This window comes from Vanessa atalanta, chromosome 13 (assembly GCF_905147765.1).
Source record: "Vanessa atalanta chromosome 13, ilVanAtal1.2, whole genome shotgun sequence".
In the NCBI taxonomy this organism is placed as follows: domain Eukaryota; kingdom Metazoa; phylum Arthropoda; class Insecta; order Lepidoptera; family Nymphalidae; genus Vanessa; species Vanessa atalanta.
The window spans coordinates 8,909,744-8,937,708 of record NC_061883.1 but is presented as its reverse complement, the minus strand read 5'-3'; the positions used below and the strand labels follow the sequence as shown (position 1 = coordinate 8,937,708).

General features: G+C 32.2%; 2 protein-coding genes across 2 annotated transcripts in view; one reads left to right on the top strand and one right to left on the bottom strand.

Annotated features, from left to right (window-relative positions):
* The window catches only part of LOC125068486, a 108,584-nt gene extending 90,232 nt beyond the window's left edge, over positions 1-18,352 (top strand). The window contains exons 3-4 of the mRNA XM_047677627.1: positions 15,762-15,980; positions 16,381-18,352. Of these exons, the coding sequence (XP_047533583.1) occupies positions 15,762-15,980; positions 16,381-17,481 (1,320 nt within the window). The 3' untranslated portion in view covers positions 17,482-18,352. The remainder of the gene's footprint in view (positions 1-15,761; positions 15,981-16,380) is intronic.
* Positions 1,689-11,053, bottom strand: LOC125068487. Its single transcript, XM_047677628.1, has 8 exons — positions 10,990-11,053; positions 10,311-10,404; positions 6,296-6,420; positions 5,149-5,265; positions 3,700-3,875; positions 2,959-3,072; positions 2,160-2,590; positions 1,689-1,951 (listed from the first exon to the last, which is right to left on the bottom strand). The coding sequence occupies exons 2-8, from the start codon at positions 10,358-10,360 to the stop codon at positions 1,699-1,701; spliced, it is 1,266 nt and encodes a 421-aa protein (XP_047533584.1). The 5' UTR covers positions 10,361-10,404; positions 10,990-11,053; the 3' UTR covers positions 1,689-1,698.
* Positions 18,353-27,965: the final 9,613 nt, after the last annotated feature.

The window sequence follows — 27,965 nt, the reverse complement described above, 5'->3', positions numbered from 1 at the left end:
AATATTAATGCTGTTTTGTTTAAAATCGCTTCGAAAATAAGTCATTATTTCGAGTTTAGGATAAGAAACTGTTATTGTGGGTTATCCCTAAGAGATAGACATATACCTTCGCGGAATTTTTTGAAGACCTTTTGAAGGTGTATTATACTGTAATACATTATTTTGATCTATCTCGTAGGGTTTGCAATGTAAGTGCAAAAATGAGTTTATTTACGACAACCCTTGTTGACAAACCCAGTGTTTCTCTACTATATTGTGCATGGTTTATTTATATAAACCTTACTCTTGAATCAATCTATCTATTTAAAAAAACGCATCAAAATCCGTTGTGTAATTTTAAAGATCTAAGCATACATAGGGACAGACAGCGGTATGCAACTTTGTTTTATACAAAGTAATGATATTGGAATTTGTGTTGGAGTAAAAGTTTAAACAATAAATATTCATAAACACTAGTTTATCTTATGCTAGTTGTCATTACCTCGCATTGTAGTGATTATTCGTCAGTTATTGTGGTGGAGTAAAAAGTACCATAGGACCTTCCTTGGAGTTAAAACTTGCTTCATAAAAAAATTCTTCAAATTCGATTCAGTGGTTTGACCGTGAAAATGCAACAGACAGCCAGACAGGGTTACTTTCGCAATTATATTATTAGTATAGATGATTGATCGCCTGTTTTTGTTACTTTTGTAAAGAAATATATCCATCTAATTTTCTATATAAAAATATGTAGTTATTAGTAATTTATTCTTGACGACGAAATACTTAATAATTCTCAAAGTAGGCGAGCCTACGGGATAAGTCGGCGTTAAGCTGCGATTAGTGGTCCGAAATAGGGAGGATAACGAACATCTCGACTTCGACGTAGAGATTACGTGTAGTATTTATTGACACTTTGCTGCTAAACGCTTACAATTTATTGTTACGATTTAAGATAAGAAAGATTTAATACGGTAACGATTATGTGTCTCAAATAGATAATGAAATGGAGATTCGAATCTAGTTTGAATTTAAAAAATACTTAAATTTTAATTGGCTGAAAAAATAGTAACAATTTATCTTCATGAAACTTGCAGTAGTACCAAAAAGTTTATAACCTTTGAACTCTCTAATGTGATGTCGTAAATAATTTTTTTGCGCCCACATTGCAAACGCTGGCTGGACCCTACAAGACAGATCAAAATAATGTACATCTTAAAAAGGTCTACAATGGTTTGTCTACCTTTCAGGAATAACCCACCATAACCATTTTTTATCCTTTACTTTTTAGGAGAAATATTGGCTTATTTTCGAAGCGATTTTAAGCAATACAGCATTAATCCTTATCCAATGAAGTACCTTAAATACATTGTGCGTTTAAAATAGATCAATATGGCCCCTTACAGCGTGTAATTTAAATGAATATTTTCGAAGATATTACAGATTCAAAATCCAGGGACATAGCGGTTTGTCTAATGTCAAAAAGCTATGAACTTTGTATATAATGACAATCTGTAATATATTTAGTATCAGTATTGCACCCGTGCGAAGCCGAGTCGCTAGTTAGTGTATAAGTACATACTTACTAAGAAAATCAGACAAATTAAATTAAATATATATTTTTTTTTATTTTCGTGATACAATAACGCACAGAGGACAAAAACACAATTTCATTCACCGAAATTAAGACAAGCACAGCAACGAAAAAACGTCAAGAGATTATTGAATATAAGAAAACAGTAGTTTTTTAAGAGTTTTAGAAATTGAATTTTCTTGAGTTGGTTCTCTGCTACCAACAACAATGTCTTCCTTATTTTCGTTAGTATTTTTATGTCTTGATTTATAACTAGTGAATAGTAGATCATTGCTTCTCTTCCTTCTTAACGGAACACCCTTGATGTCTTCCTCGTAATCATCTTCTGACTTCTTTGCCCCTGTTCCTATTTTTTTCAAAAATTCATCGTCGCTCATCCTAAAACATAAATTAAAATTAAATCTTTAATTCCCGACCGCCTGCCTATGATTTTAAAATACGCTGCTTCGTTGGGTTAGGATCCATATACAATACATATGCGGCGGAATTACTTTTGATACATGCGGGTTTCCTCTATTGCCGAGCACTAGATGAATTGTTGCATATATTAACACATGAAAATAATAATAAATAGTTTTCGTCTCACCCTATCGTGTCCAATTTATTCACGATAAGTTTATCTTTGAAGGATTCCATTTCTTCATCAATCGATTTCGGTAAATTTGGCTCGGCACTTCTCGAAGGAACTTGTGTTGGTGTTGTGGTATGTGTCGGTCTAGTTCTGGGTGCTTGTTTCGGTCTAGTCGGTCTCACAGGACCGGCTCTTGGGGTGACCGGCGCTGGATATGTAGGGCTCACATAATCATCTGGATAAAGTATATCCTTCGAAATCTTATCGTAGGGTATTTTTGGTAACAACCATTTTGTTGGATCGTTTATTCTATTATCTGGAACGGCTTGTCGGAGCGAACTTAAAGTAGAAGGGTCTTCAAATGGTGGAACATCAAACTTCATAGCACGCCTACTATTTATATCCCTTAAATCTTGTGGCTGGTTTCTCTCATTCTGTAATTGCACCTGAAAAGGTGATATTTACACCAATATAAATAAAAGCGAAAGTTAATCTGACTAGCTGCTTTATGAACTTTTTACTATTATAAATATAAGGAAGATTATTTCTATCTCCATTGTAATACACGGAGACGCAGGAGATTTTCATTCCGTTATATCCTCTACATTACTACGCACTTAGAAAGGATTTTGCGTTAGCCATAGCGATGAACTTTCTAAATCTTCAACTTAATCCAACTGACCTATATAACGCCTTTTTAACAAAACCAGAGCAAATAATTGTGGTCTCATGTATTTTGAAAATTTAATCATACATTTTATTTTTCTCTGTACTTTTTTTAATTTTTTTGGTAAATTGTTTTCGTAAATATTACCTTTTGCATTTTGTCGTTCATTCGACGAGCTAAAGCCGCAGCTTTTCTCATATTAATGGCACTTTGAACAGCCTTAAGCTGATCGAGCGACCCCGTCGGATATGGTTTTATTAACTGAAATATGCACAATGTTTTTGACACATTGTAAACAGAAAACAACGAACATTTAACAATGAAAATAAAGTTTACATCATTCAATCATAAACATTGATTTATTCATTACTTCATACTTAAACCTAATCTACCCTAGAATATTTATGCAACAATTTTACAACTAACAACATTGAAGGGATTATGTTAAAATAATAAATAAAATATTGTTTTAATATAGGCATCTAATAAATGGCCAAGTGGGCAGATAAATTTGTGCGTATAATTTTCTGTTATTCAAAGGAAGTGTGTATGTGCACTGTATCCAGTATTTAAAAAATGTTGTATTAATATCAAATAAGATTATGAAGTAACACATGTCCCAAATTTGAGCAAAGGCCTCTTCTCTTCTTTGAAAAGACTTTTCAAGTTTAATCCAACGTTCTGCTCCAATGCCGATTTGTTGATACATAATATATATTATCAGATATATCAGACATACAGAATCCTTCATGATATGTTTCGTCACCGAGTACGAAAGAAATTGTAAACACAAATTAAGCAGATTAAATAATAAGCCGCTTTCAATTATAATACAATTTTTTACAATTTTTGCTGGTAAAATTTAGACGAGAATAAATTAGTAATTACCTCGCTTAGTGGCACTTCGGATGCTTCAGCCTCTGAAGGGCTCGGATCGGGAGCTTTCGCTGTCAGTCTCATTAATGAACCCTCAAAATTGTTTCGATCATTAGACTCATATATTGATTCATCTAGTCGTCTCCCTGACCTCAAGGTGGTTGTTTCGTCATTGGAACCGGTTACGACTGGAATGTGACATCATTAAGAAATATGGACCTAACCTGGACCAGATCCAAGTTTATCGAGGAATAATATATCGCCGGAACTAATGTAGCATGTTTTTAGTTATTAAACCTTTTTCGTTCATTATTTTTATAATTAAGAGTAAATGTTTTCATTTTAATCAAACAAAATATGCCATTTTATAAAATAACTAGCTGAGCTTGTGGCTTTACACGCGAAAATTTATAAAACACAAACTTCCAAGCCCATTTTTACTCCATAGAGGTGGAGTTTCGTAAAATCCGTTCTTAGCGGATGTCTAAACCTACCAAATTACAAGTTTGTAGGTGTTATAGTTTCTGAGATTTCTTGATAAATCAGCGTGTAGTTTTTCGCTTTTATATATATAGATTACATATAGCTATATATTATACAATGTGACTCTTATATATTCCTATAAAAATGGATTTAAGATGAAATTACAACAATAATTCATCACATTAATTAAGTGTTTGATTATATTTTATTATTATGCTTATAAAATAACTAAGAGTTTTTACATAATTTTTACTCGGGGGAAAGTCTTTGTGTGGAGAGGTTATCCTTAATAAAGAAGTCTTACTGAGACAGTAGATAATTTTTATCACATGCGGCTGTCAGACAACCGACTTTCTGTAGTCTTTACAGAAAGTGTTGAGATAAATATCTTTTCAATATGTTTTTAAGATTTTTTAATGTGGAACATCTATTGCCGAGCCTTAGGAGTAAAACTACTCGTATGCCGTGACGGCAAACGGCATGACGTTGTGATGTCTTGGCTCCTTTGCCGCCGCTATATGCTTTCTATGTTTGCGTGTGGCCTATACTATATATGTACTTACTTTGTTGATAAACATAATCATAATAAGTAAATAATGTTTATTTCATTAAGACATTTATTTATTGATTATATTCCTAATTTTAAACTATTTAATATCTACTGGGCGTCATGTATAGAAATATATATATGACGTCATATATAGAAATATACATAATGAATGTATTTAATAAAATAGTTCATGAGATTAAGTTGAAACTTTGTACAGTTGTAGTTGACATATTTTTGTAATTATATACGTTTAAACATAGATAAAAAATCTTAAATTTTGTTAAATGCATTGTGTTTCTCATAAAGTTTAAGTATATGACACTATTATCTAAGTAGCATCGCTTTACAGTTTTAAATTTAGAATATTAACGCGACCAACGTGCATTTCACAATCTTGTATTTATGTAAAAATAAATAATATCACTAACGGTTATTTTCTCCTATATGACCCGCCACAGGTTGGTGACCGCTGCGTCTCCAATCCATGTCATCAGCGATGTCATCGTCAAAAATACCACGCTTCAAATAAACGGAGACATTCGTTTCTGAAATAAATAATAATTAAGTTACTTGATGCCACAATGTGTATTTATGTAACGCCATTTTTAAATATGTTTTTTATAAGCAGTTTTGACCAAAAGGGTTCCGTAACGTTTTCGAATACGAATACGAATTACCTACCGGACCTAGCAATAGATGATTTTATAAAAGAAAAAATACAGTATTAGTAACTAGGAATACATTGCTTAAAAAAATATATCCATAGTTAGTTTAAAAGCTGAAAGTCAAGTCTAATGTATCCATAAATTTAAACTTATTTCGTATTACAAATATTATAGTGTTACGAATTTATACATACATTAACGATACTAAATTGTTGCTATTCGTGGTTTAGCAATAAATGTGACAAGATTTTAATTAATTTGTTGCAAGATGCGCTTTATATTTTATAATGTAAGTTTAGTGCCTTAGTCAAATATATCATTATAAAGTGTTTTATTTTATCGTTATTTTGAATTTAGAATCTTATGTTTATAAGCTGGTAATAAAAACGTGTCTATTATGAAAATTTATAATGGGCAAAGAACTCCTCCCTTCGAACAGGAGGCTCCTTTGGAGCACATTTCACCATAATATTTTTTGTCCTCGTAATGTTTTTATTTAGCATAGAGTACGAGATTAATTCCAAACATAAGCACATGAAAAGTCTATGGAGCTTACCCGGGTTTGAACATGTAACCTTCGGATTCATATATTTTAGCCACTTGGTCATCTCGGCTTACGGCTTGAACTTGTGATGTTATTTAAATTAATTACACAATTTTTTATTTTTAAAAATCAAGAGACTAGGTTCCATGTTCAAGTTCTTCAGAGGCACCGTTATTACTATACAGTTACGAAACAATATTTATATATTATATAAAGTGCTTATGTATATTTATTCATTTAATATTTTTAAAAACATTAATAGACAAAACTGAAACGTGTACATAAGGTACTTAAAGTAAAGTAGGTACCTAAGGTAAGGTAAACATAGGTAATTAAATATTGTTTATAGTTTAATTAAAATAATACCTTTTAAATCGATGTACTCAGCTAAAGAGTAATTGTACCCGAGGGCGACGCCCGACATGGACGCGGTTAACAGTGAACAACAGACCGCAGAGCTGATACAACAAGACATCGTAAACGTCCATAGTCTGAAATGAGATTAAGATAATTTGCAACGGTCCATTAAATTATGACTCGTAATACTTTTTATATTTCAGACGTAATATTTGAAATTAATAACACGATATACGTTATATATCGAATAAATATGATACTGAATCAAACATTAAAATTAAAAAAAGGAAAACGTTGAATTCTTTTTTTAAAAAGATTTGTGGATACATGAGCTAGAACATGTTAATCTTAGGGTGATACCTCACTGGCAACATTCATCTGTAATTTAACAATCTAAGACTATTAATAATTTGAGCATTCGTCTTCAGTCGAGTCAGTTGTTTTTACTATCATGCATTCCATTCTTTTCATTGATGTATGCTACAAGTTTTATCACTACAATACTCAGTACTTCTCACTCACGTAATATTTGAATCCAAACTGCTACAATACAGGCGAATGCTCCCAGTGAGGAATCGCCCTTAACCGAATTAAATCCGAGCAACATCGCTGAGTTTCCGTGTGCTTAATTCTGTGTTTAAAATTCATCCTGTATTCGCGGAAAACCTCGTGAGAAAATTTACACGTGTCGGATAAATATCAGCCAGTATCATGTGTATTTAGCGTAGTCTATAAGCTAAAAAAAAAACCTCTTGTCTATGCTATGCAGTAGTAGTGCGTACATAGATTACTGTGAATGAATCATAATCAAATATCAATAAATCTGTTAAAAACATACGAAGAAGTAAGGGACATTTCTTTTTTTTATTTGTGCCATGCCAGTGACATCACTTTATCGATTTTAATTATAAGTCATTTTTTATTTAAAAGTTACCTGGAGAAATTCTAGTAAACGAAGCTTAAGTGCTTAGAATATTTTAAAATAATCCGGTGTCCCTTTCATTATATTTCGAGGTCGTAATCGTCTTGAGGGAGACGATTACGACCATCATTATGGAGCGGACGCATCTAAATAACGTTGCCGTCTTCTATATAAGTAAAGCCCCAATGTCTGAACAACTCGAAATATATGTTGAATAAATATGTAACTGATTATGTAAATATAGCAACATTAAATTCACGAGACAAAGCGCCACAAATTATTGAAGAAGGTTTTAATATACAAAAATATAAAGTTTAAATAACATTAAAATTATTGTAACTAAATATTTACTATTACTATGAGTTTATTAAACTAATTTTCATCAATATAGAAAATATGCAACGTTTCACCTTTACTCTTTACCTAAGTCAAAAAAATATTATTTACTAGTTTCAGCCTGCGGCTTAGCTCTCGTGTTAGGGGATTGAGGGAAGGAGGATTTAAGCGTAGGTTTTAGCGATATAAAGCAACCTGTTCCAGACTATAATCTATCTCAACCGTTCTGACGTGATTAAGGAACAAACATCCGTCCATCCAAAATCGCATTTGAAATATTAATAAGATACAACATTTACGCATGCTCGTCTATTTGATTGCTTTGATACATTTTATGCACACATTAAACTTCGTTATTCGTGCAAAGATGCTTAGACAATTTTACTTTTATGAGTATACAAATACCTTGAAATAATAACGCAAACGATTTTCTAAATGATAGAAATAGATGGTTAATTTTTGACCCCAATAATCGAACATCGGACAAAACGCTTTCATGTAAAGTACATAAGTACAGTTAGGTTTTTTATAGTATAGTTTAGCGGACGAGCATATGAGCCACCTGATGGTAAGTGGTCACTACCGTCCATAGACAATGGTGCTGTAAGAGATATTAACCATTCCATACATTGCCAATGATACATCAACCTTGGAAACTAAAATATTATTATCCTTTGTGCCAGTAGTTACACTGGCTCAGTCACCCTTAAACCGGAACACAACGTTACTAAGTAATGTTGTTTGGTTTAGAATATCTGATGAGTGGGTGGTACCTACGCAAACGGGCTTTCACAAAACCCTACCACCAAGTACATTAGATACTATTAATTCAACTGTAATATGATAGAACATCCATCATCTCGGAAAAGCAATTTTCCTCTCCATATTATTTAGCTAACCAGATGAATAGCAAACAAAATTTTATAATTTAAGATTTCAAAGTAGTTTTCTTCCGTATACAAGCTATTAAATTTAAAAGTCAGTTGCAGTTCAATTTTGGAATTAAATATTGGTTCTGGTGTCAACACAAAACATGTGTAAATATCCGTTTGGATTAATTATTACTTAAACCTACTGATATTATAGTGATAAAGATCTTATAGTAAGAGATCACCACCACACCCATAGACATAACCGCTGTGCGAAATATTAACCATTCCTTACATCGGTACACAATCTTGGTAGCTAAGTTATGTCCCTTGCGCCTGTAGTTTCACTGACTTACTCACTGGTGGTAGAATATATGATGAATGGATGGTACCTACCCGGACAGCCTTGCACAAAACCCTACCATCTGGTAGGGTGGACCACTGACCTTGCACTCAATTTTAATCTTTTTGACAAAATCAACTTACAATAATGTCAATAAAGGACTGGTCAAAATTTAAAAAAAATTGTAGTAAACTTACAATAATTCGCATAGAGCTGAAAATTAGTACACATCTCAGGTATGATATTACAAATGAAATATCTATTGTGATCGGATTATCAGTTATTTTACCACTTTTTATGTAAATATGACTTCTAGCTCCAAACCGTTTCCTCAAGGGGAGAGGAGACCTCAGTCCAGCAGTAGTTAATTATAGATAGTCTTCTAGAAACCACTAATTTAAACTAATTTGTTAAAAAATAGTTCGTTTATGTTTTGATATACTAAGAAATTTTCCCTCAAAAAAAAAACATTAACATTATTGATACTAAATGAAATTGGAGTTATTTGAAGAATCACCGAAGTGACTCGTTCATCACAATCAAATTAATGTTTGTTTTCGTTCGTATTTTTTCACGAGCATCAGTCATTTGGTTACAAATTTTGTATCGTTGTTTTCGGCACGTGCAAAAGGATTTCTGACATGATACCATTAGTTGGTGCATGCTTTAAAAATATAATTTATCATGACGATAAATATTTTTAACAGTATTATTCATTTACTGTGCTTTCTTGTTTAATTTTTTCACACGATAATATGCACTCGAATAGTTTAAACAAATACCTAAGTCGACAAATAAAAACATTAACAAAATTTGCAAGCAGACAAAAAAACGTTGAATTCAAAATAATGTCGCAATTTAACTTAATAAACAGTTAATAAATATGCCTGCCGCTGGGCACAGGCGACTTCTCTTAAGGAAGTACTATTTGTAGCTTATTCCATGACCGTAGCCTAACGTGGATTTATGGCAACACATGCTACAAAATTACATCCCACATTTTAATTCTAGGCATACCTTGCGCTCAGTACAATAAACTGTTTACAAATAATAAAACATTTTATCTCACCCTTAATAAATTTAATCTTACGAATATTTTAATAAAATGTTGCTCTGATTGATTTTAATTTTATTACTTATTTAGTTTCATATATGTTAGTGATTGCGTTTTAATTAATTTATTATAATTGTAATAGAAACCATCTCTTTGACTATCGCTTTTATTTAAATTGGTTTTTATTTTTTTATTATAATTCCATTTAATATGTTTTGTATGTTAATATATGTATATTAATGTAATACCGGAAAGTATTGGTTAAGTTTTATAAATGTTTCTTATTATATTCAATCATATAGTTTGTTTCCAAAATAAATGAATACATAATTATATAGGTTCCTTCACGAAGTTTTTCTGTTTCACAATTTGAATTGTAAACACCAATTAAGCACGTGACATACGATTAAGATTTCATCTATCATTTAATTTATTTCTATACACAATGATCTGAAATATAAAGATTTTATAAATATATTTGATTCACAACGTGCACTTACCTCTGTATAAGATCGACCATCCACCCACAGCACGTGAATATGCAGCACATGGTGAACTATACTCGATTCAATTTATCATCAATTATCAAATGAACTGGAATTTAAATAATGTGTATAAACGAATGCACGTACTAATTATGTACCGGGTACTTTCACTGAGAAGTTTAATTATGTCAAACATTGTTAAAGTTCGCAGATCGATGAAACACTTGGATTTTAGCTGAATATGTCGTGTTCAATTCTGGGCACGTATCACCGTGTTTATAATAAATTCATCGCTGAAATAAAACATAGCGAAGAGATCTGCATGTTGTCGGATTAAATTCTGCAACATCAATAATTTCTCGCTGGAACAGCCTGATGGGATAAAGTCAAAACTGAAGGCTGTTAATGAGTTTAAATTCAATATGTTGAAATTTAAAATAAATACTACATATATTTTCTACATGTTATAAACTATAATTTAACCATTCCTGGAACACTAAACGCGTGTAGACGTCGGAACAATTAACATCAAATTAAATCTAAATCGAATAAGACTTTAGTGTACTGGTCCGAAAGTGTTAAAGAACTTTTAACGATTCTAATTTAATAATAATTTAATTGAAAATAGCATTGAAAATATAAGATTCATTATATTATTAACGTTAGTATAGAGGTTTGTGTCGGAGTAACTTACATTATGCATGACTTATACGAGAGTCGATTTATTATTTCGACTCTGAAATTTGCATATGAATAAATATATCACGCATAATTATGATTAAATTTTGCTTGTTACTAGTATAGAATAACTTGTTTAGAAATGTAAATACATTTCTATACAAGTTGTGAAATTGTCACTATTCACGGTGAGTAAAATGTCATGTCGTAAATTGTACATCGGTGTTGCATCCTATTGATCGGACACAATATAAAACCTCTTTATCTTTAACGGATATTTTAGGAATATCGGTGCCCTACATAAGTGTGGCCGGGTGCTACAATAAACGTTACGTTTGGTAATCAGAATAGAAACAGTTAAGATATATGGGTTGCTACATAAAATGTTTTTTTGTAATAATATTTGTATACGTAAATATTAGGTTTATGCCGTTGTAGCAAATTTTTTTTTATATGATTTGGCAAATGGAAAACTGTCATTTAAATTTTATTCAAATATACATTTTTGCCCTTTTAGCACCAGACCACAGATATAAAATAAAATGCTACTTGGTATATTGGTTAAATAATACAGATTAAAAATAATAAATAAAACAATCGTCGTTCGTATGTCCAAAGATAAGCTTTTATTCTAAACATTATTGATTGACATATTAAAATAAACTATTCTTATAGTAAAATTATCATGTTTGCGTTCTAAATTTAATTTTTCAAATAATTCAAAGATCACATAATTACAAATTGGCATACAATCAATTGGAATTGTATTTTCCATTTATAAATATTTTCTTTTGAAATGATTAAGAAACGCAACAAGAATATTTCTTTATAATCGAATAACACAGTAATAATAACGTAATATAAGAAATATAAAATATTTCCATTTATTTCTCAAATCTGGGCTAACGGAAACTGACAGCGGAAAGTTCCATTGCTTACGGAAACTACTAACGCTCTTATATCCGGAACAGGTGCAACCTTTTATGTTATTTATAGAAGAATGTTAAATATTTGACATTTTAATATTGTCAACGGTTATAATAAAAATGCTGTCTTTCATTTTTATAACGCGAATATTTGTTACTTTTTATTGAAAAAAAAAACATTACATTTTAATAATAATAATTATATTGATTCGACTTTGAGGTTATCTTCAAATCCTTAACTATTTTCGTAACTCAGAAAACGACTAGAATTTCTCAATTTCTGCTGGAAATTTATTTTCTATTGGTGACGTTTATTAACATTTTTATACATATATTTTTTCACACAAACTAAATTCCAATCAAATTTTAATATACGTAATTTCTTTAAACAAAACATAAAATTCGCCTATAACCAAAAAATGGAAATATCATAATCATTAAAGTGAACTCCATCGTAATCATTAAAGTGACCTCCGTATGTTTGTTTTCTGAGGATGACATCGAGAAACAAATCATTTTTTATATTAATTGCGGATTATAAGGTATATACTTATAAAGCAGATACGGCGAATTATTCTTTTTTTTTGTGTTATTTTGACTGTTCGAATAAAAATAAATGGAGGGTTACCTACGTCGTCAATGTATATTTCCTTTTTTTAGAGGTTCAAGTTACTGAACCGTAAGTAAAACAATTTATAGTCGATAAAACATTACACATAAGGCACATTGATAGTGTTTAGAGTGATATTTAATCAATTTTTCGTTCAATTCCAATATTTGTATAAAAACCGGCCGCGTGCAATATCTGACAAGTATTGCTGAATTTTCATTTATTTAAACCCTCCTGAGGTGAGTTCGTGCATTAAATACCTTTGATAATCAATATTCTACATGGCTTCATAATAATTTCTATTAATTTTCTCATATTTTACTCAAAAACTGAATATAGACCTTGTCCATGTACTGGGTGACCTAAATCGAATCCTATAGTGATTTGAATCGTTTAAAGGCATGATTGCGTTAATATAGTTAATAATAGTTCTTCTTTTCTATATTGTGTATTTTTGCAAATTAAGCAATAATTTCCCATATTTTGGCACTTTAAATATCTATCTATAATAATTTAAGAACTTCAATCTTATGAGTTATCATTAAATGTTAACAACTTGTTCTTGCTTGTACCTGTGTCTGCTGCTGTGTTGTCGTTGTTTGCCGCTTTGCGCTTTGCTTTTGTTCTTGCATTGAAACAACCGTTTCATTTTATTTCTGGACGCTGCGTTCAGGGTTTGCTCTATCCTGCTTATTATTTTTTTCAAAATTCGAAATTTAAACCGAACGCCAACTCATACCATTACTCATTTCATTTAGTTCGTCTGCTTAATTCTTAATTATTTAAATGCTTAATTAAAATAGTACATACTGCTAAGCAAAACCGGTTGATATACATTACATTGTGTATTAATGCTTTACTTAGTTACTACCTTTCATGACGAAATTCAGATACCGTCAAAGTCCCACCGTTGACGATATCCCTGATTTTTGATTAGTATAAAAAAAAAATTAATATATTTCATAAAAATACTTTTTGTAATAAAGACTTGTTTAACGAAGAAAAAGTTTTTTTTTTGTCCCCCGTGACCGATAAAACTCACATTAATCGTTAACAGTTTTAGGTTAATAGAAATGTTGTTAAAGATACCAAATTAATAACATAAAGCGCAACGGTAAAATAAAACGAATAATAAATAATAACGTAGGATAAAAATGGTCGTTGGTTTGCACATTCACGGAGCTTTAGAGTGCATCCAAATGGCATAGTTTGTATTGACGATAACTTCAATAACACCACGTTGATACGTACAAATAGACACACGTGCTGAATTTCAATCCATTTTGTAATTCAAAACTGGAATGTCATTTACAAATAGTTTTTTTTATATTCTTGGGTGTATTTTGGTCCATGCTACGTCCATGGACAGACGGGAGATTCAGCAGTACCTTATAGCTAATTAAAAAAAAGAAGTTAGACAAAAAATTGTCTTTCATATGTGGCTATATGCCACCTTATAAAATATACATACACTCAAACTAACATAAACCATTTATATTTTATTTATTGAGTCCAGATCCAGTGGTACTAACCCAAACGGACCAATATAGCTCTACCACTAGTCATTATTCATATATGGAATGGAATATATTGAAATAACGACATTCAATAGGTTAGGGTTTTTTGCAGTCATTTTAATTATAAAATTTAATTAAATGGTTGAATCTTAATTTTAAATAAATAAAATTGTGCAATTTTCGATTTCCGATTTCTGATTAAGAACATGAAACTGTTCATTGAACGCTCCGAGTTTAACGCGCCCGGTAACATTTAAATAAGCGATGTGAAAAAAATTGTCAAAGGGTCCATATTTAATTGGATGGGAATATAAATAGAAATGTAAATTATTTAATTAACTTGTTTATCTATCACAAGTAAATCTCCCGACAAGCTTTTATATCATATAAATTGTGTCCAACGAGTCAAATATGAAATGACGTAAGATAAGTTAACAGTAAAAGTTTTAGTGTAAAAGTTTATTTTTCTCTTTTTAGCAATTTTGAATTTATCTTTTACGTTTTAGTAATTTTAAACCTGCTTTCGTATTTTCAGTAAGTCCTTACATTTGATACCGTATTATAAGCAAGCACTAAAAACTTAATCCGCCATATTGATTTACAGTGACGTCAATTTGTATTTTGACTATGCTCAGCAAGCCCTTTCCTTTGATACCCATATTGTAGAAATGAATTAATAAAATATATCCGTTTATTTAGAATGACGTCACACGATTAACCTGTTAAGTTAAATGCATTGTCATACAAACTGAACGTGTTAACAAAATTTAAGCTCAATCCGTTAAAGATATCTGCTTCAAAATTGAATTGTAAGATTTTACCCGTACCTACATACTTACATTGCAAGTTAAATAATAGCTTGTAATAAATAATAAAAACAATACGTAGTAAATAAATAGGTATTACTAAAGAATAATTAACATTTAAATTTTTAAATTAAACGAAATTCCTTTATTTTTATTCCAAAGAATGAATAATTTTATTCCAAAAATATGAAATAAGTAACGGCCGCTACATTTTGTACAAATAGTTTATACCAACCTTTCTCGTGGGCTCGTTGAATATTTGATACAATTTGGCCTTTACACATAACCTCATTTTGACTTCTATTTACCTTACTTACATAGCTTTATTAATTAAAGCATGGATACAACAGACCCCTTGGGACGGCAGCTACTCTTAATTAAAAATTTAAGTTTTATAAAGAACATTTGCAAGACAGCGGCATTTCTTTAACGTTTATAATTCAGTTTTCATGATCATATATATTTTTAATTGCACCGTGGCTTATTCCAAATTTAAAAAGTTTTTTTTTTTTTAATTACGTACACAACATTAAAGAAATTCCATTAAAACCACGAGTTATGTTTTGATTTAGAAAACTGAAGCCGTGGACAAAGAAATTCCGCAGAAGCGCCTAATTGCGTAGATAAACTTTTTATGGAAAACAATTAGGAGCAATGTTTGAATGCTATGGTCGAAAGTTATTGAGCCATATTCGTTGCAAATTAAAATACTAAGTCCTTCATTTATTTAATAATTATTAGGAGAAACGTTAATATAATGTTAAATTTTTTGTTTGGAACCCTAATTTTCTATTGTCATAAATTTCTTATAGGACTTTCAGAATTGTCGGTATAATAACGTATTTGCATGAAAAATTATTTAAGCAATTAAACTTATTTTAATTACATAAAGAATTATAATATCGATTTTTCTTTTTAATAATCCACAGCCAGCCTCAGCTTCGTCCGTGCTATTGGTACACTTGGGAGCAGTGGGCGCGCTGGCCAGCGGAGCGTCGCTGTGCAGTGGGGGAGCTACATGCGCTTGCGGAGCGCTTCTTCAAGCTCTGCACCCGCTCCAGCTCTGGACTGTATGTGGACTACATGCTGATCGTGCAGCTGCTATTGCGGCACCATTGCACTACGCAGCTATTGTTTCCGCGAAAAAGGTAACTATAACGGTAATTGGTTCTTTAACAATAATAAGACAATTCTTCGTGTTGCAATATTAAAAAAGTTATTTAATGTTTTTTTAATTATAGAGGAAGTCTTGTTATCGAATTAAATGGAAAGTTGGAAAGTAACATTTGAATAAATCATTTTTGTAAGGTGATTACATAGTCAAATATTATAACTTTTATGTTTCGAAAACAATCTACATAATGGTATAAATGCGAAAGTTTCAATGGATGGATCAAAACGGCTGAACGGGTGTGAATAAAATTTGTCACAAAGATATACTATAGTCTGGAATAGCACGTTAATTACTTTTATCGCTAACACCTGCACTCCACCATACGCGAAACAGCGAGTGGAAACTAGTATTTTATATAAATTATTCATTTACAGGTAATCATCTGCGTTGCTAGTGGTTGGATTGCTCTCGCTGCTCTTCTGGCCCCACTGGCAGTGGCTCAGCCGCCGTTGGTCTACAGCATCGGTCTCGGAAGTTGTACTCCTGATTGTGGCGCTGGACCTGCCGCGTTGGGATTTTGTCTTGTCTACGCGTTATTAACTCTGTTATTACCCACCGCGCTCGTTGTCCTATGCAGTCTTAAAATCTTACGTATCGCCCGATATCACCGACATAGAATAGCAGCAGCGATATATGAAGTAACATTATCTGCACAAGTAACGGTAACTCATCAACGTAACCCGTTCTCTCCTCCGCCGCCTCCGCGCAGACGGGCTTTATCAGCAGTTCTACAACCTCTCGGATCATTAGCAATCTTGTACTTCCCATATTATTGCGTATTAATATGGCCTGCTATCGCAGTACCGCCACAATCTTTGGCTGCTATATCGGCTGCCCTTTTAGCTGCAGCTCCACCTGTCAACGGGATTTTATATGGTATTCGAAGTCGAGCTTTCAAAGATTCTCTACGTAATTATCGGAGGAAACGAATGACAAAAAGTGAGGTCACCCAGGAGATTCAAGCAAGAACACCAAGTGCTTGTGGATCTAGACGACCGTCTTTATCCGCTGGTTCGGGTTGTATACGACCGCCGACAACTAGACGACTGTCTGATGCAGCAGCAATGGGCTCCCGAGGGTCGGAGAGACCAGCACAACGTGCAGCGTCTTGTAATATGCTCCAAGATTCTCAAGAAGATGAAGTTCATAAGCCTCGGACTTCTGCTATTCCTTTAATAAGGGCACCACCACATATTGTTCTCGGTCGAGCACTCGGACTCGAAGAAGGTGTTAGTAGGGAACGCAGGCGACGTCAGTCACCTCGAATAACAGTAACTAGGGCAATGTCTGACGAATGTGAGTCACCATCTCGTCGCCCACTTTGTAGACAGCATTCGCGATCGAGTGGTGCTCTTTTAGGCACTATGACTTGCTCTCCTGCCCTCTCAGAGAACGTTGGCGATAGCGCTGCAGACGAACAGCTCCTTCTCTCTTGGCCTCAACGATCACACGGTATTCGGCATGATGTTCTATAAAACGGGTCCTTTTTATTATAAATAACGCTATGTAAATTGTTATGTGTAGAAGACAATAAATGTGCGTGCGGTTTCGCTGTCGAGTTTCGCTGTTACCAAATTAAATTATTTTTAAAACGTTCTGTTGATACTCGACCTTTCCGACCAAACTGTGACCAACTGCTGTTTCCTATCACTACTTATTACTCTATCGTAGACGTAATGATTTATCCTACAGGGTTCCTCCATATCGTTAGCTTTATTACAAACCGAAGTATTAATTTAGTGCGTACTTCTAAAAAGTTTTCTGTAGTATTCCTTAGGTTTAGAAAGATATATAAGATTGTTGGATATATTTTTTGTTATTTATTTCCTTATAGATTTCTATGAAGATTGTTATCGCAGAAGCTTAAAGATATCACTATTATATATAGACGAAATGAGATTTGCACAGTACTAGTCACTACTATATAAAATATTACGTTACGTTACGTTACGTTAGGAGAACACAATATGCAACGCTTTTATACATTGCCGCCGTCCAAAATTTGGATTCTACGCCTTTAGTGTAGTGTGTAAAGCTTAAGTAGACATTGGGAAGTGATAATAGCATTACGTACTCCTCGATATGAGGAGGTTTGGTGATCTCATTATTAAAACGACACATTTATAAAAATATACTTATCTAGCCAAGACACTAGGAGACATTTTGAAAAAATACTCGAAAAATAAATAAAAAATTAGGAATATATATATAAATATTATTGTACGGAGACTTATATGAGCTTCAGTCATTATTTTTACGTGAATATATTACATTCCAAACGAACAAAAGTATTGAAATAATAACATTGCTTATAATAAGAATAAAGCAACGTATCTTCACTGTATTTAAATACTCTGATATTTTGATGACATTTTAAAATGTAAATAATTTAAAAAGCTTGTTTTTTCTTATAAATGAAGATGTATTTTATTTGTAACATATAAATAAAAAAGAAATGTTTAGAAAGGATTTTAGTCAAAGGGCTATTCTAGCTGGAAGCACTTTTGATGTATTTATATTGAAAATTTTAATAGATTATTGTGAAATATTTTGATCGTAGAGTTTATTAATTGTACTTATGAAACTTAGATTATTCATATGTCTAGATGGAGTGTCACTACAAAAGAACTGAAGCCAACGAGCCAACTTTATTTTGTGGTGTGCGTGACAGTGACGTGACATCTTTACTAGTGTGCGTGTTCTTAGTGGCCAACCGTTTACGAAGCGTCTGAACTTTGATAGACCATCTAGACATAAAAATGATCAAAAGTATGAAATATAACTGTCGTTGTTTAATCTCAAATGTTTAAGGTACTTATCAAAAATTGTTATTCTAGTCAAAAAGCTGTTGTGTTAAAATAAGGTCTATGAGATTAAATAAGAAGACGCTGAAACATTTTGTTATTTTATTTTATCGTCCCAATTAGTGTTTTAATCATCGGAATCTTAGTTCTATTGGTTTTTTCATACCCGGCTCATTTACGTCATAATTGACGACACATTACTTCTATTTATTAAATAAATAATAATAATGAAATTGAGACTATTTTGGAACTTTAATCCAACTCTAATTATTCGTTTATGGTTACATAATTAACAAAAATGCACGCACCCAATACACAATGTTGTTTTTTGAAATCAAAAGTGCACAAGTTTTTTTTATTTTATGAGAAGTGGTATATCTAATGTTAATAATAATCACTGTAAGAAATATAACCATCCTTGTCATTCAATGCGGCACCAACCTTGGGAAGAATGGTAGTATTCCCTTGTTCACTCACTCTTCAAACTGAAAAACAAGAATATTAAGTATTGCTGTTTAGTGGTAGAATATATGTTAACGAAATACAATAATGACGTAGCATAAGGCCTATCTGGATATTTACCCGCCATCTTCAAAGATGTACAATTCACTGGGGCATGACGGATATCACACATATATCGAACCTCGGAGTGGCGTACCGATGAAAACCGGTGTACACACTACTCGACCGCGGAGGTCGTCATATTGAAACAAATGACCCTGTCACACATATATTGTTTGAAAATAAATTAGTTAAACAATAATACGGCATCGAGTTTTATTACCGCAATCCTAATGAAGTGATAAAACATAGTTTACATAACAGTCTCAAATTTGCGATACGTCTCATGTAGTTGGTTGTTGGCAGAGTTCCTACTGAGCTCGTAAATCCAATTTACTTCGACCTAAAATGTCACACATAAGCTTATAAAGGGAAAAATTATATAACATGAACGGAATGCACATGATATAAACTGATTTAAATTTGTGTTAAATAATAATAATATGAATGGGAAAATTGTGTTAATTTGTTTGTTACACTTTAACTACTCAGCTGATCATCGCAAAATTTTGTATGTACTCAAGGGAGTATGTAGGTTCTTATGGTGCCAATAGTTACACTGGCTCTCTAACTGTAACACAATAACAATAAATATTGCTTCTTAGCGGTAAAATAAATGATGAGTACCTATTCAGAAGGGCTTGTACAAAGTGTTATCAATGCGGATTAGAGGATGGATAAAAATAACTCATTTAAACTCAATGGTACGTTTCCCAAGTTTGAATTCGTAATTTTCGAATAAGACTTACGTGCCCCTGCGACACCTAGTCGTTACGTTGTAATTGACACTTTAAGCTAATCCGGTTCGGACTTGAACCTCATGATCTGTAGCTTTATAAGTTAGAATATTAGAAATGAGGAATCTAGACACATGATTTATAGATCTATACGTTACTATTTTTTATTAAAATTCTTAATCACTTTCATCTTTACTTCGTGTGAAATTTTCACGTGGTTCTGATGTAGAAAGTTCCATCAGAGTCACTTTAACTAAATTCAGTTAATTAGCATTTTTGTCGTCTCTCATGACAATCTTCAACGTGCGGACCTTTGACGGTGCTTCTAATATAATGCACGTTGAACGTCAAATGTTTAACAGCGTTGTCTGAGCAAGCGACGAAAGCATATGGATGATAAGTGGCTACCGCCGTTTATAGAAATAAGGCTTGTAAGACGTAGATAAAGATGCATTTTTGCAAATCGATAATATGCCGCCTGATATTAAAACTAGAACGTCAATTTCCTTGTGTTAACAATTACATTAACTCAATTATTATTCATTGGTTACTTAATTTTTCGGGAAGAGTAAGTATTGCGGTTTTGGCCGCTCCATGGAATCTAGGAGTATATTCCGAACCGATTGCAGCTTCTCATTCATTTTAATCATTTTTAAAAGTGATTTATATATTTTATATATATAAATGTATATAAGTGTATAACTTAGAAGTTTATATATATATAATGAGCCGAGATGGCCCAGTGGTTAGAACGCGTGCATCTTAACCGATGATTTCGGGTTCAAACCCAGGCAGGCACCACTGAAATTTCATGTGCTTAATTTGTGTTTATAATTCATCTCGTGCTCGGCGGTGAAGGAAAACATCGTGAGGAAACCTGCATGTGTCTAATTTCAACGAAATTCAGCCACATGTGTATTCCGCCAACCCGCATTGGAGCAGCGTGGTGGAATATGCTTCTCAACAAACCTTCTCCTCAAAGGGAGAGGAGGCCTTTATCCCAGCAGTGGGACATTTACGGGCTACTTATGTATATAAGTAGGCCTCTACTTAAATAAATTATATATTTTTTAAAAATCTATCGTACAAATTTGTTTAATGTAATTTGAATAATTTTAAAAAAAGAAGAACGTTATATGATCGATGTGGACTTTTTATAAAGTAATCGATCACTCGAAAACAATTAGACCAATATGAAAAATTTAAACGGTTTTATTATATAGAGGCAGGTCCCCGGTGGTCCCAAATATTTTGCTTAAGGTATACCGTTTTTAAATTTGAAATAAACTGTTTTATTAGACGACTAGCTTACCGTCTTTGTTCGCACGGATGGAATAATATACATAAATCTTAAATTTAAAAAATGTTGTTTTTTTAAATATTACAAAAAAATATTTTTGTTTAGCTTGCGCCTTCGGTTTCGTATGCAAAAGGATTTTAAGAGGTTTTATAACGATCGTATAAATGGTTTAGGAACGCATAGTGAATAAACAAACAATCATTTTAATTTATTATTATTAGAAGTAGAAGCCTATATATATTATGTATACATGTCACACATATTATATATGAGTCAGTATGTTTATTGAGAATGTATTTTAATAATAATGTTCGAAGACATCACTTGGGACCTTTAGTTATAAAAAGTTTAATTAGTGGCGTTCTAAAGGATGGTTAATATAGTTAATAAGGATGGTTATAGTGCCAATATCGGTAAGATAAGGTAAGGTCGGTGCTGACCACTTACCATCAGGTGAACTATTTGATAGTTTGCCTCATATTTAAATTTAAAAAAAAAAAACAGTGCTAACAAAACAAACAGACCGGTAGACAAATCTTTTCCATTTGGTAACTTGCAAATTAACTTCAAAGTTTTTGATTAAATCACAGACAGTCACATACATTTTATATTATTTGAATAGAAATAAACCTAAAATTATAGATATACTTAACATATAAGTTGATATTTCCCTCAAAGATCAATTCTTGGAGCTTTTCAAATCCTTATATACGACTTATTTAGTATATTTCAGTTACTTTCACAACACAGCCACTTAATATGATACATATTTATCATATAGGTACATATTTGATCCATACGTTATTTATGCTGCAAAATATACGGTATATGTACGGAAAAATACTTATGATTTTTTGAGAAAATGTGATACTCATAGCTTTTTTTGGTACAAGGAACAATCACAATCTGGTTACTTCTGTTACTCGACTGCATAGAGTTTAAGACTCTATGCAGTCGAGTAACAGAAGTAACAAGTAGTCATATAGTACTTAACATTTAAACTTTTATAACTTTTAGTAGAATAATGATTAGCCGGTTGAAAATTTACCCACGGCAAACAAAATTTGATGTGGAGATAGTTTGAATCTCGGGGAAGGGCATAAGCTCTACTTTTTTAATTCACCCCTCTAGGTGTTAAAATTTATGGTGAAGGTTTGTGTGCTATATATATACCTAGATAGTTTTATAAATTTCGCGTGGGTAAAAACGCTGGTTCAGCTAGTAAATCATTAACCAACATTATGTATCCCCTCATTAAATTTCATGTAAATCTGGCATGGACAACAAAATTTAATGAGGATTATGGTAACACTCTCTCGGGAACTATAAGTAGGTTATTATAAATTAATTTGAAAATATGTATAATAGAAATTTGGACTACATAATTAAAGGATAATATCTTTCCCGTGAGATAAGTAAATTATATAATTTGATGTAATTATCATGAAATATTTTAATTTCTATGATTGTTTCGATAAAATAAATATTTTCCACTCAAAAGCGGTTTTAAGAGTACTTTACTATCACCAGACTTCAGACTTTGTGCACGTCTGGGTAGGTACAACCCACTCATCAGATATTCTACCGCGAAACAGCAGTATGCAGTATTTTTGTGTTCCGGTTTGAAGGGTGAGTGAGCCAGGGTAACTACAGGCAGAAGGAGCATAACATGTTAGTTCCTAAGGTTGGTGGCGCATTGGTGATGTAAGGAATGTTTAATATTTCTTACAGCACCATTGTCTATGGGTAGTGGTGACCACTTTCCATCAGATGGCCCATTTGCTCGTCCGTCTACCTAGATCATAAAAAAGGCGCATGTTCCAGTATAACGGATAACTTTTTAGTTCAAATTGAGAAACTTTAATACATGTATGAATGGCAGGCGCAAAGCATAGTTATGGCCTTGTCGACACATGTCAATGCAACAACAAAAGCCGAAGCTCTGGAGTTAAATTAACTGGGTGCAAAATAACGAGCGCCGTATTTACAGTCGCCCAGATCAAAGGTGCTGTAAATATTGCGGTACAGCGCTGAAACACAACATTGAAACGAACTAATAATTCTAATCCACGATACACAAATTTCGTAGAATTTAGAATATATGTATTAAACGAATGCTGTTTACAAGATATTTTGTCACTGACAATTTAAGATAATCAGTATTAAACTTTCTTTAACTAGACTCGTAAAACTATTTTCGAATTATCATGATACAATTAATTTTAATTATGCAGCTTTCGCCGGTTCAATATACAGATTCTACTTAGTTTTTAGCCAGTTTGATCAATCAAAAATATACATGTATTTACAAATAAATTTATTTTTAAAAGATTAAAACTACTTTAAAAAAATACGGCCCACTACCGGTCTCATGATAGCGTTTTCAAGTGTTCTAGATAGTTCTTTGCGACAAATCGTGACGTCTTGCCACTGATATTCATTCATACATGCCTGAATTATAACCAGCAGCTCTTGTTGCAGTTTCCATATCAAAATAACGGCGAGAACTAGACATGATGATCGGGAACAACATCTAAACTAAACAAAATGAAAATAGTAATAACAAAAGTAAAATACAAAATGTAGTTGAAAACTTAAGTAAGTAATAGAATTTGTGCGTTGAATGTATTTTTGACCGCATTGCTTTTTTTGTACTACCCACTGAGAACAACGTAAAATTTATCGCTTAAAGCGTTTGTAAGGAGTCATAAACATATCAGTAATGAGTCGAAATGCGTCACTTTGCTAAACAATATCTTAAACATTTTTTTTTTTTGAGAATATTGTAGATTAACTTAGGGTAGCCCTAATTTCTTTCGAGAAGTCTATGTCCTGAATAAAAATCAACGAACACTAAGTCGGTGAAGCTTTGACATTCATTTTAATATTTGTTTTAAATATCTATTGGCCTTTACGACGACCTCCGTGGTCGAGTAGTGTGTACACCGGTTTTCATGGGTACGCCACTCTGAGGTCTCGGGTTCGATTCCCGGCCGAGTCGATGCAGAAAAAGTTCATTAGTTTTCTATGTTGTCTTGGGTCTGGGTGTCTGTGGTACCTTCGTTACTTCTGATTTCCATAACACAAGTGCTTTAGCTACTTACATTGGGATCAGAGTAATGTATGTGATGTTGTCCAATATTTATTATTTATTTATTTATTTATTTATTTATTTAAGCGATATGTTCTACAGAACAAATAAAAATCATAATTTTTTGAATACGAATTAATGTAATTAAGCAATCGAATAGAATGACAGAGACCCACAGTGAAGGGCTTAAGAATTTCTCCTTCTTTGATTAAGATGCGAAGAGCATAATTATAATTTTCATAAAACTAATTCGAGCGACGTTTTGAATAATATTGTCTTCAGTGGGCGTTAGACGTGTCTTGACTTTAATTTTTATTTTTCAACCGCATCAACGTCAATAATTGTCTTATCATTTAATTACGTGTCAATACTTTGCAAAACAAGTTTCTTTGCAAATCACTCCAGGGTTTTTGTCTTTGAAATATATATTGAGATTTCATTTAATCATACTTGATCGAAATTAATAATAGTATTGAGTATAAATGTAACTAAAAACTAAAATAGATTATCGGCGTAGCAGCTTAGCGTGTGAGAGTCAATTTTACCTTAATTGGCTATGGTCCCATTTGGTATATATCCGTAGTTGTCCATAGATACACAACAAATTTAGTAAAGGCATTGTCAAAATGAAATTAATAATCCCTTTGAACTTCTATTCCTATCCCGATAATACACAAAGGATAAACATGACATAATAGAAGTGATACTTAAACAATAAGGTTTATTTTTCCTTACATCACATCATATAATAATATTCATTTGACGTTTATTTCTTTTCAGACTAAATTCATTTATAAAATGTATTCTTAGTTGTCTGATTAAGCTTAAACTGAGCTTTATTTAAAATTAAACGAAATAAATATGAAGCCGGCGGCTGACCTATAAAGCCTACAGAGCAAATTTAAACAAGGAAACAGGGTAGTGGGGCATCCAATAATACTGGACTTATAACGCAGACGACAGCAAAAATTAACCTTACTTGATTTAATTCATAAATATTATCTATTAGTAACACTACTATACAACGATTAATAACATTTATTTATATTTAGTTGACGTCCAAATTGAACTGGGATATCGATTTAGCTGATATTTTTTTATTTATGGTATGATATTTTCGTCAATAGTAAAGCGATTTGGTTCTTTTTTCACAAGAACAAAAAAAATATTAAAGGCCACATAAAAAACATAATTCACCAACGTACATTGGAGCAACGTGGTGGAGTAACTTCCGAACCTTCTACTCAAAAAAGGAGAGTAGATCTTAGCCCAGACATTAACAAGCGGTTAACAAAAAAAAAAAACAGAAAAATAAATCTGGAAACCCAAATAAAAGGAGATTCGTCATCCTAATTGGATGCTAAGTACTGACCACACGCTCCGTCTTGCCTGCGCAGTTAAATTGCACTGTCCAAACTTTACAAAAGACGGAACACGAAATAGTGGGTTAACGGTACAAGTATCTCGCGCAAAACTCATTATGTTTTGAGAGGTGTGGTGTTAAAGTATGCTGGTCGTATTTCCGAAATACTTTAGAATAGAAGTGCTTTTTATTAGGAGTAATATTTAATCTCAAATAACGCTGTAGAGGATTTTATCTAATTATAACAGAACTCTTAGATACATCATAAAATCGTTCGAAATATTCTGTATTTATATACAGTTTGGTTTACCGTTTAAAAGACAGTAAAACAATATTAGACGAGAAGCGTGCAGTTTAATTTCCAGCAGGACACAAATGCACACGCGGCGGTTCAGAACTTGCGCGAACCGCCTCATACGCTTACTGCGCAAACTGTTTTGAACAGGTTTAGTCACCGAGACTGCCGGCAAAGCATAATTAAACGAAAAATATTTTTTTTTTATCATGCTTACCTTTCTCGCTCACTTTTACAATGTTTTATTTAAGTTCCACTGGTTAGTATGTGTAGGTTCGATCTATCAAAGCGTGGAAATTTATTAAAAACACATCACTCTTGGTACTTGTGACCAAGGTGATGTAATATATCCTGCCTGGAAGTCAACAAGTATTAACTCCACGCTTTTTTATCATCTGTATAATCTTTTATTAAATAATATGCCTTCTTTAACAATGTATTTTTTTACAAATGATTTGAATTTATTTTTTATTATAGAAACGGATAACTTGCCCCAAGGAGGATTTATTGACTTCGCGGAGTCGGAAACTTGGCGTTATAAACTTATCCTTACTCCTTGTGCACATACAATGATTATCACTGATTTTATCAAAGTGATCAATGTTACTGTGAATATACATAGTATTGTTGTAAATATATTGTGACGCAACAGTGTGTATTCCTACTTTGTTAAAAACATCCCTAAGAGTCTCTAGATCCAAGATTATAAATAGATCGGATTGCTCTCTTACTGAATTTTACCTATGTTAGCAAATTAATTAACAATTCATTTCTGTCTAATGTGAGCACGCCAATTACTTTAACACATATATGGATAGTTTTTTTTAGTATCCATATTAATATAATTGTCTCACAAAGAGCATATTTATTTATTAAAGATCTAAACTAGGCCTATAATTGTAATTTTCAGTTCAAGTTCCCTAGTATTCTATTCAACGCGGCGAAAATGACCCCAAGGACAGATATAGGTTAAAATTTGTAAAATATCTTCAACATGCAAATTAAACCCTGACCTGATTTCATTTTGCACATAAAGATAAGAATATTTCCGTATCCCAATTACCTGTAAAGCTTATCAAATATGTGACAACTGCCCTCTATTAGCTGCGCGCCTCCAATGACGCTACGTAACCACATTTAGGTAATGGCACTCAATATTGGGTTACTTTTCAATGTTGACGATACCTTCCTGCAACGATATAGCCTTAGATTACATTATTGGATTTACAATATTCGGAGCTTGCTATACTAACTTTTTGCTGAGATGTTTTTCTGGCATGTAGAAATTATTCAAAATTTTTTTGGTAATTTGATTGTTCTGACTTTGATCACAAAGATTTCATTGCCAGTATTAGTATATCAACAAAAAAGAACTTGTATAGCGACAAAATATCCAGAGGAAATTTATCTCGCAAGCGGTTAGAAATTGTGGGTTCAAATTCGGCCAACACTACTGAGATTTCTATAGTATCAAACCGTTTGGTATTTATTCAGAAACAACGTCAAGTTCGCCTAGAAAATTCTTAGACTGTTAGGACTAAACAAGTAAGTTGACGTAACTCTATTATTTTATATACTCCCTCGTTGAATGTCAATATTACTAGGTTTACCCTGAGGGATTTTAAATGTCAAGGTTATTAAACAATCGATTTGTTTGTAATACATTTTATACATATTGAACTATTATGTAATATTAAAAATAAACTAAGTTCTAGAATATCAAATGTTATTTTTTTAAGAAATTTTTGCGTTATCCAGATAACAAAGTTTTTTTTTTAAATGTTTTTAATATTTTTATCAAAGTGTAA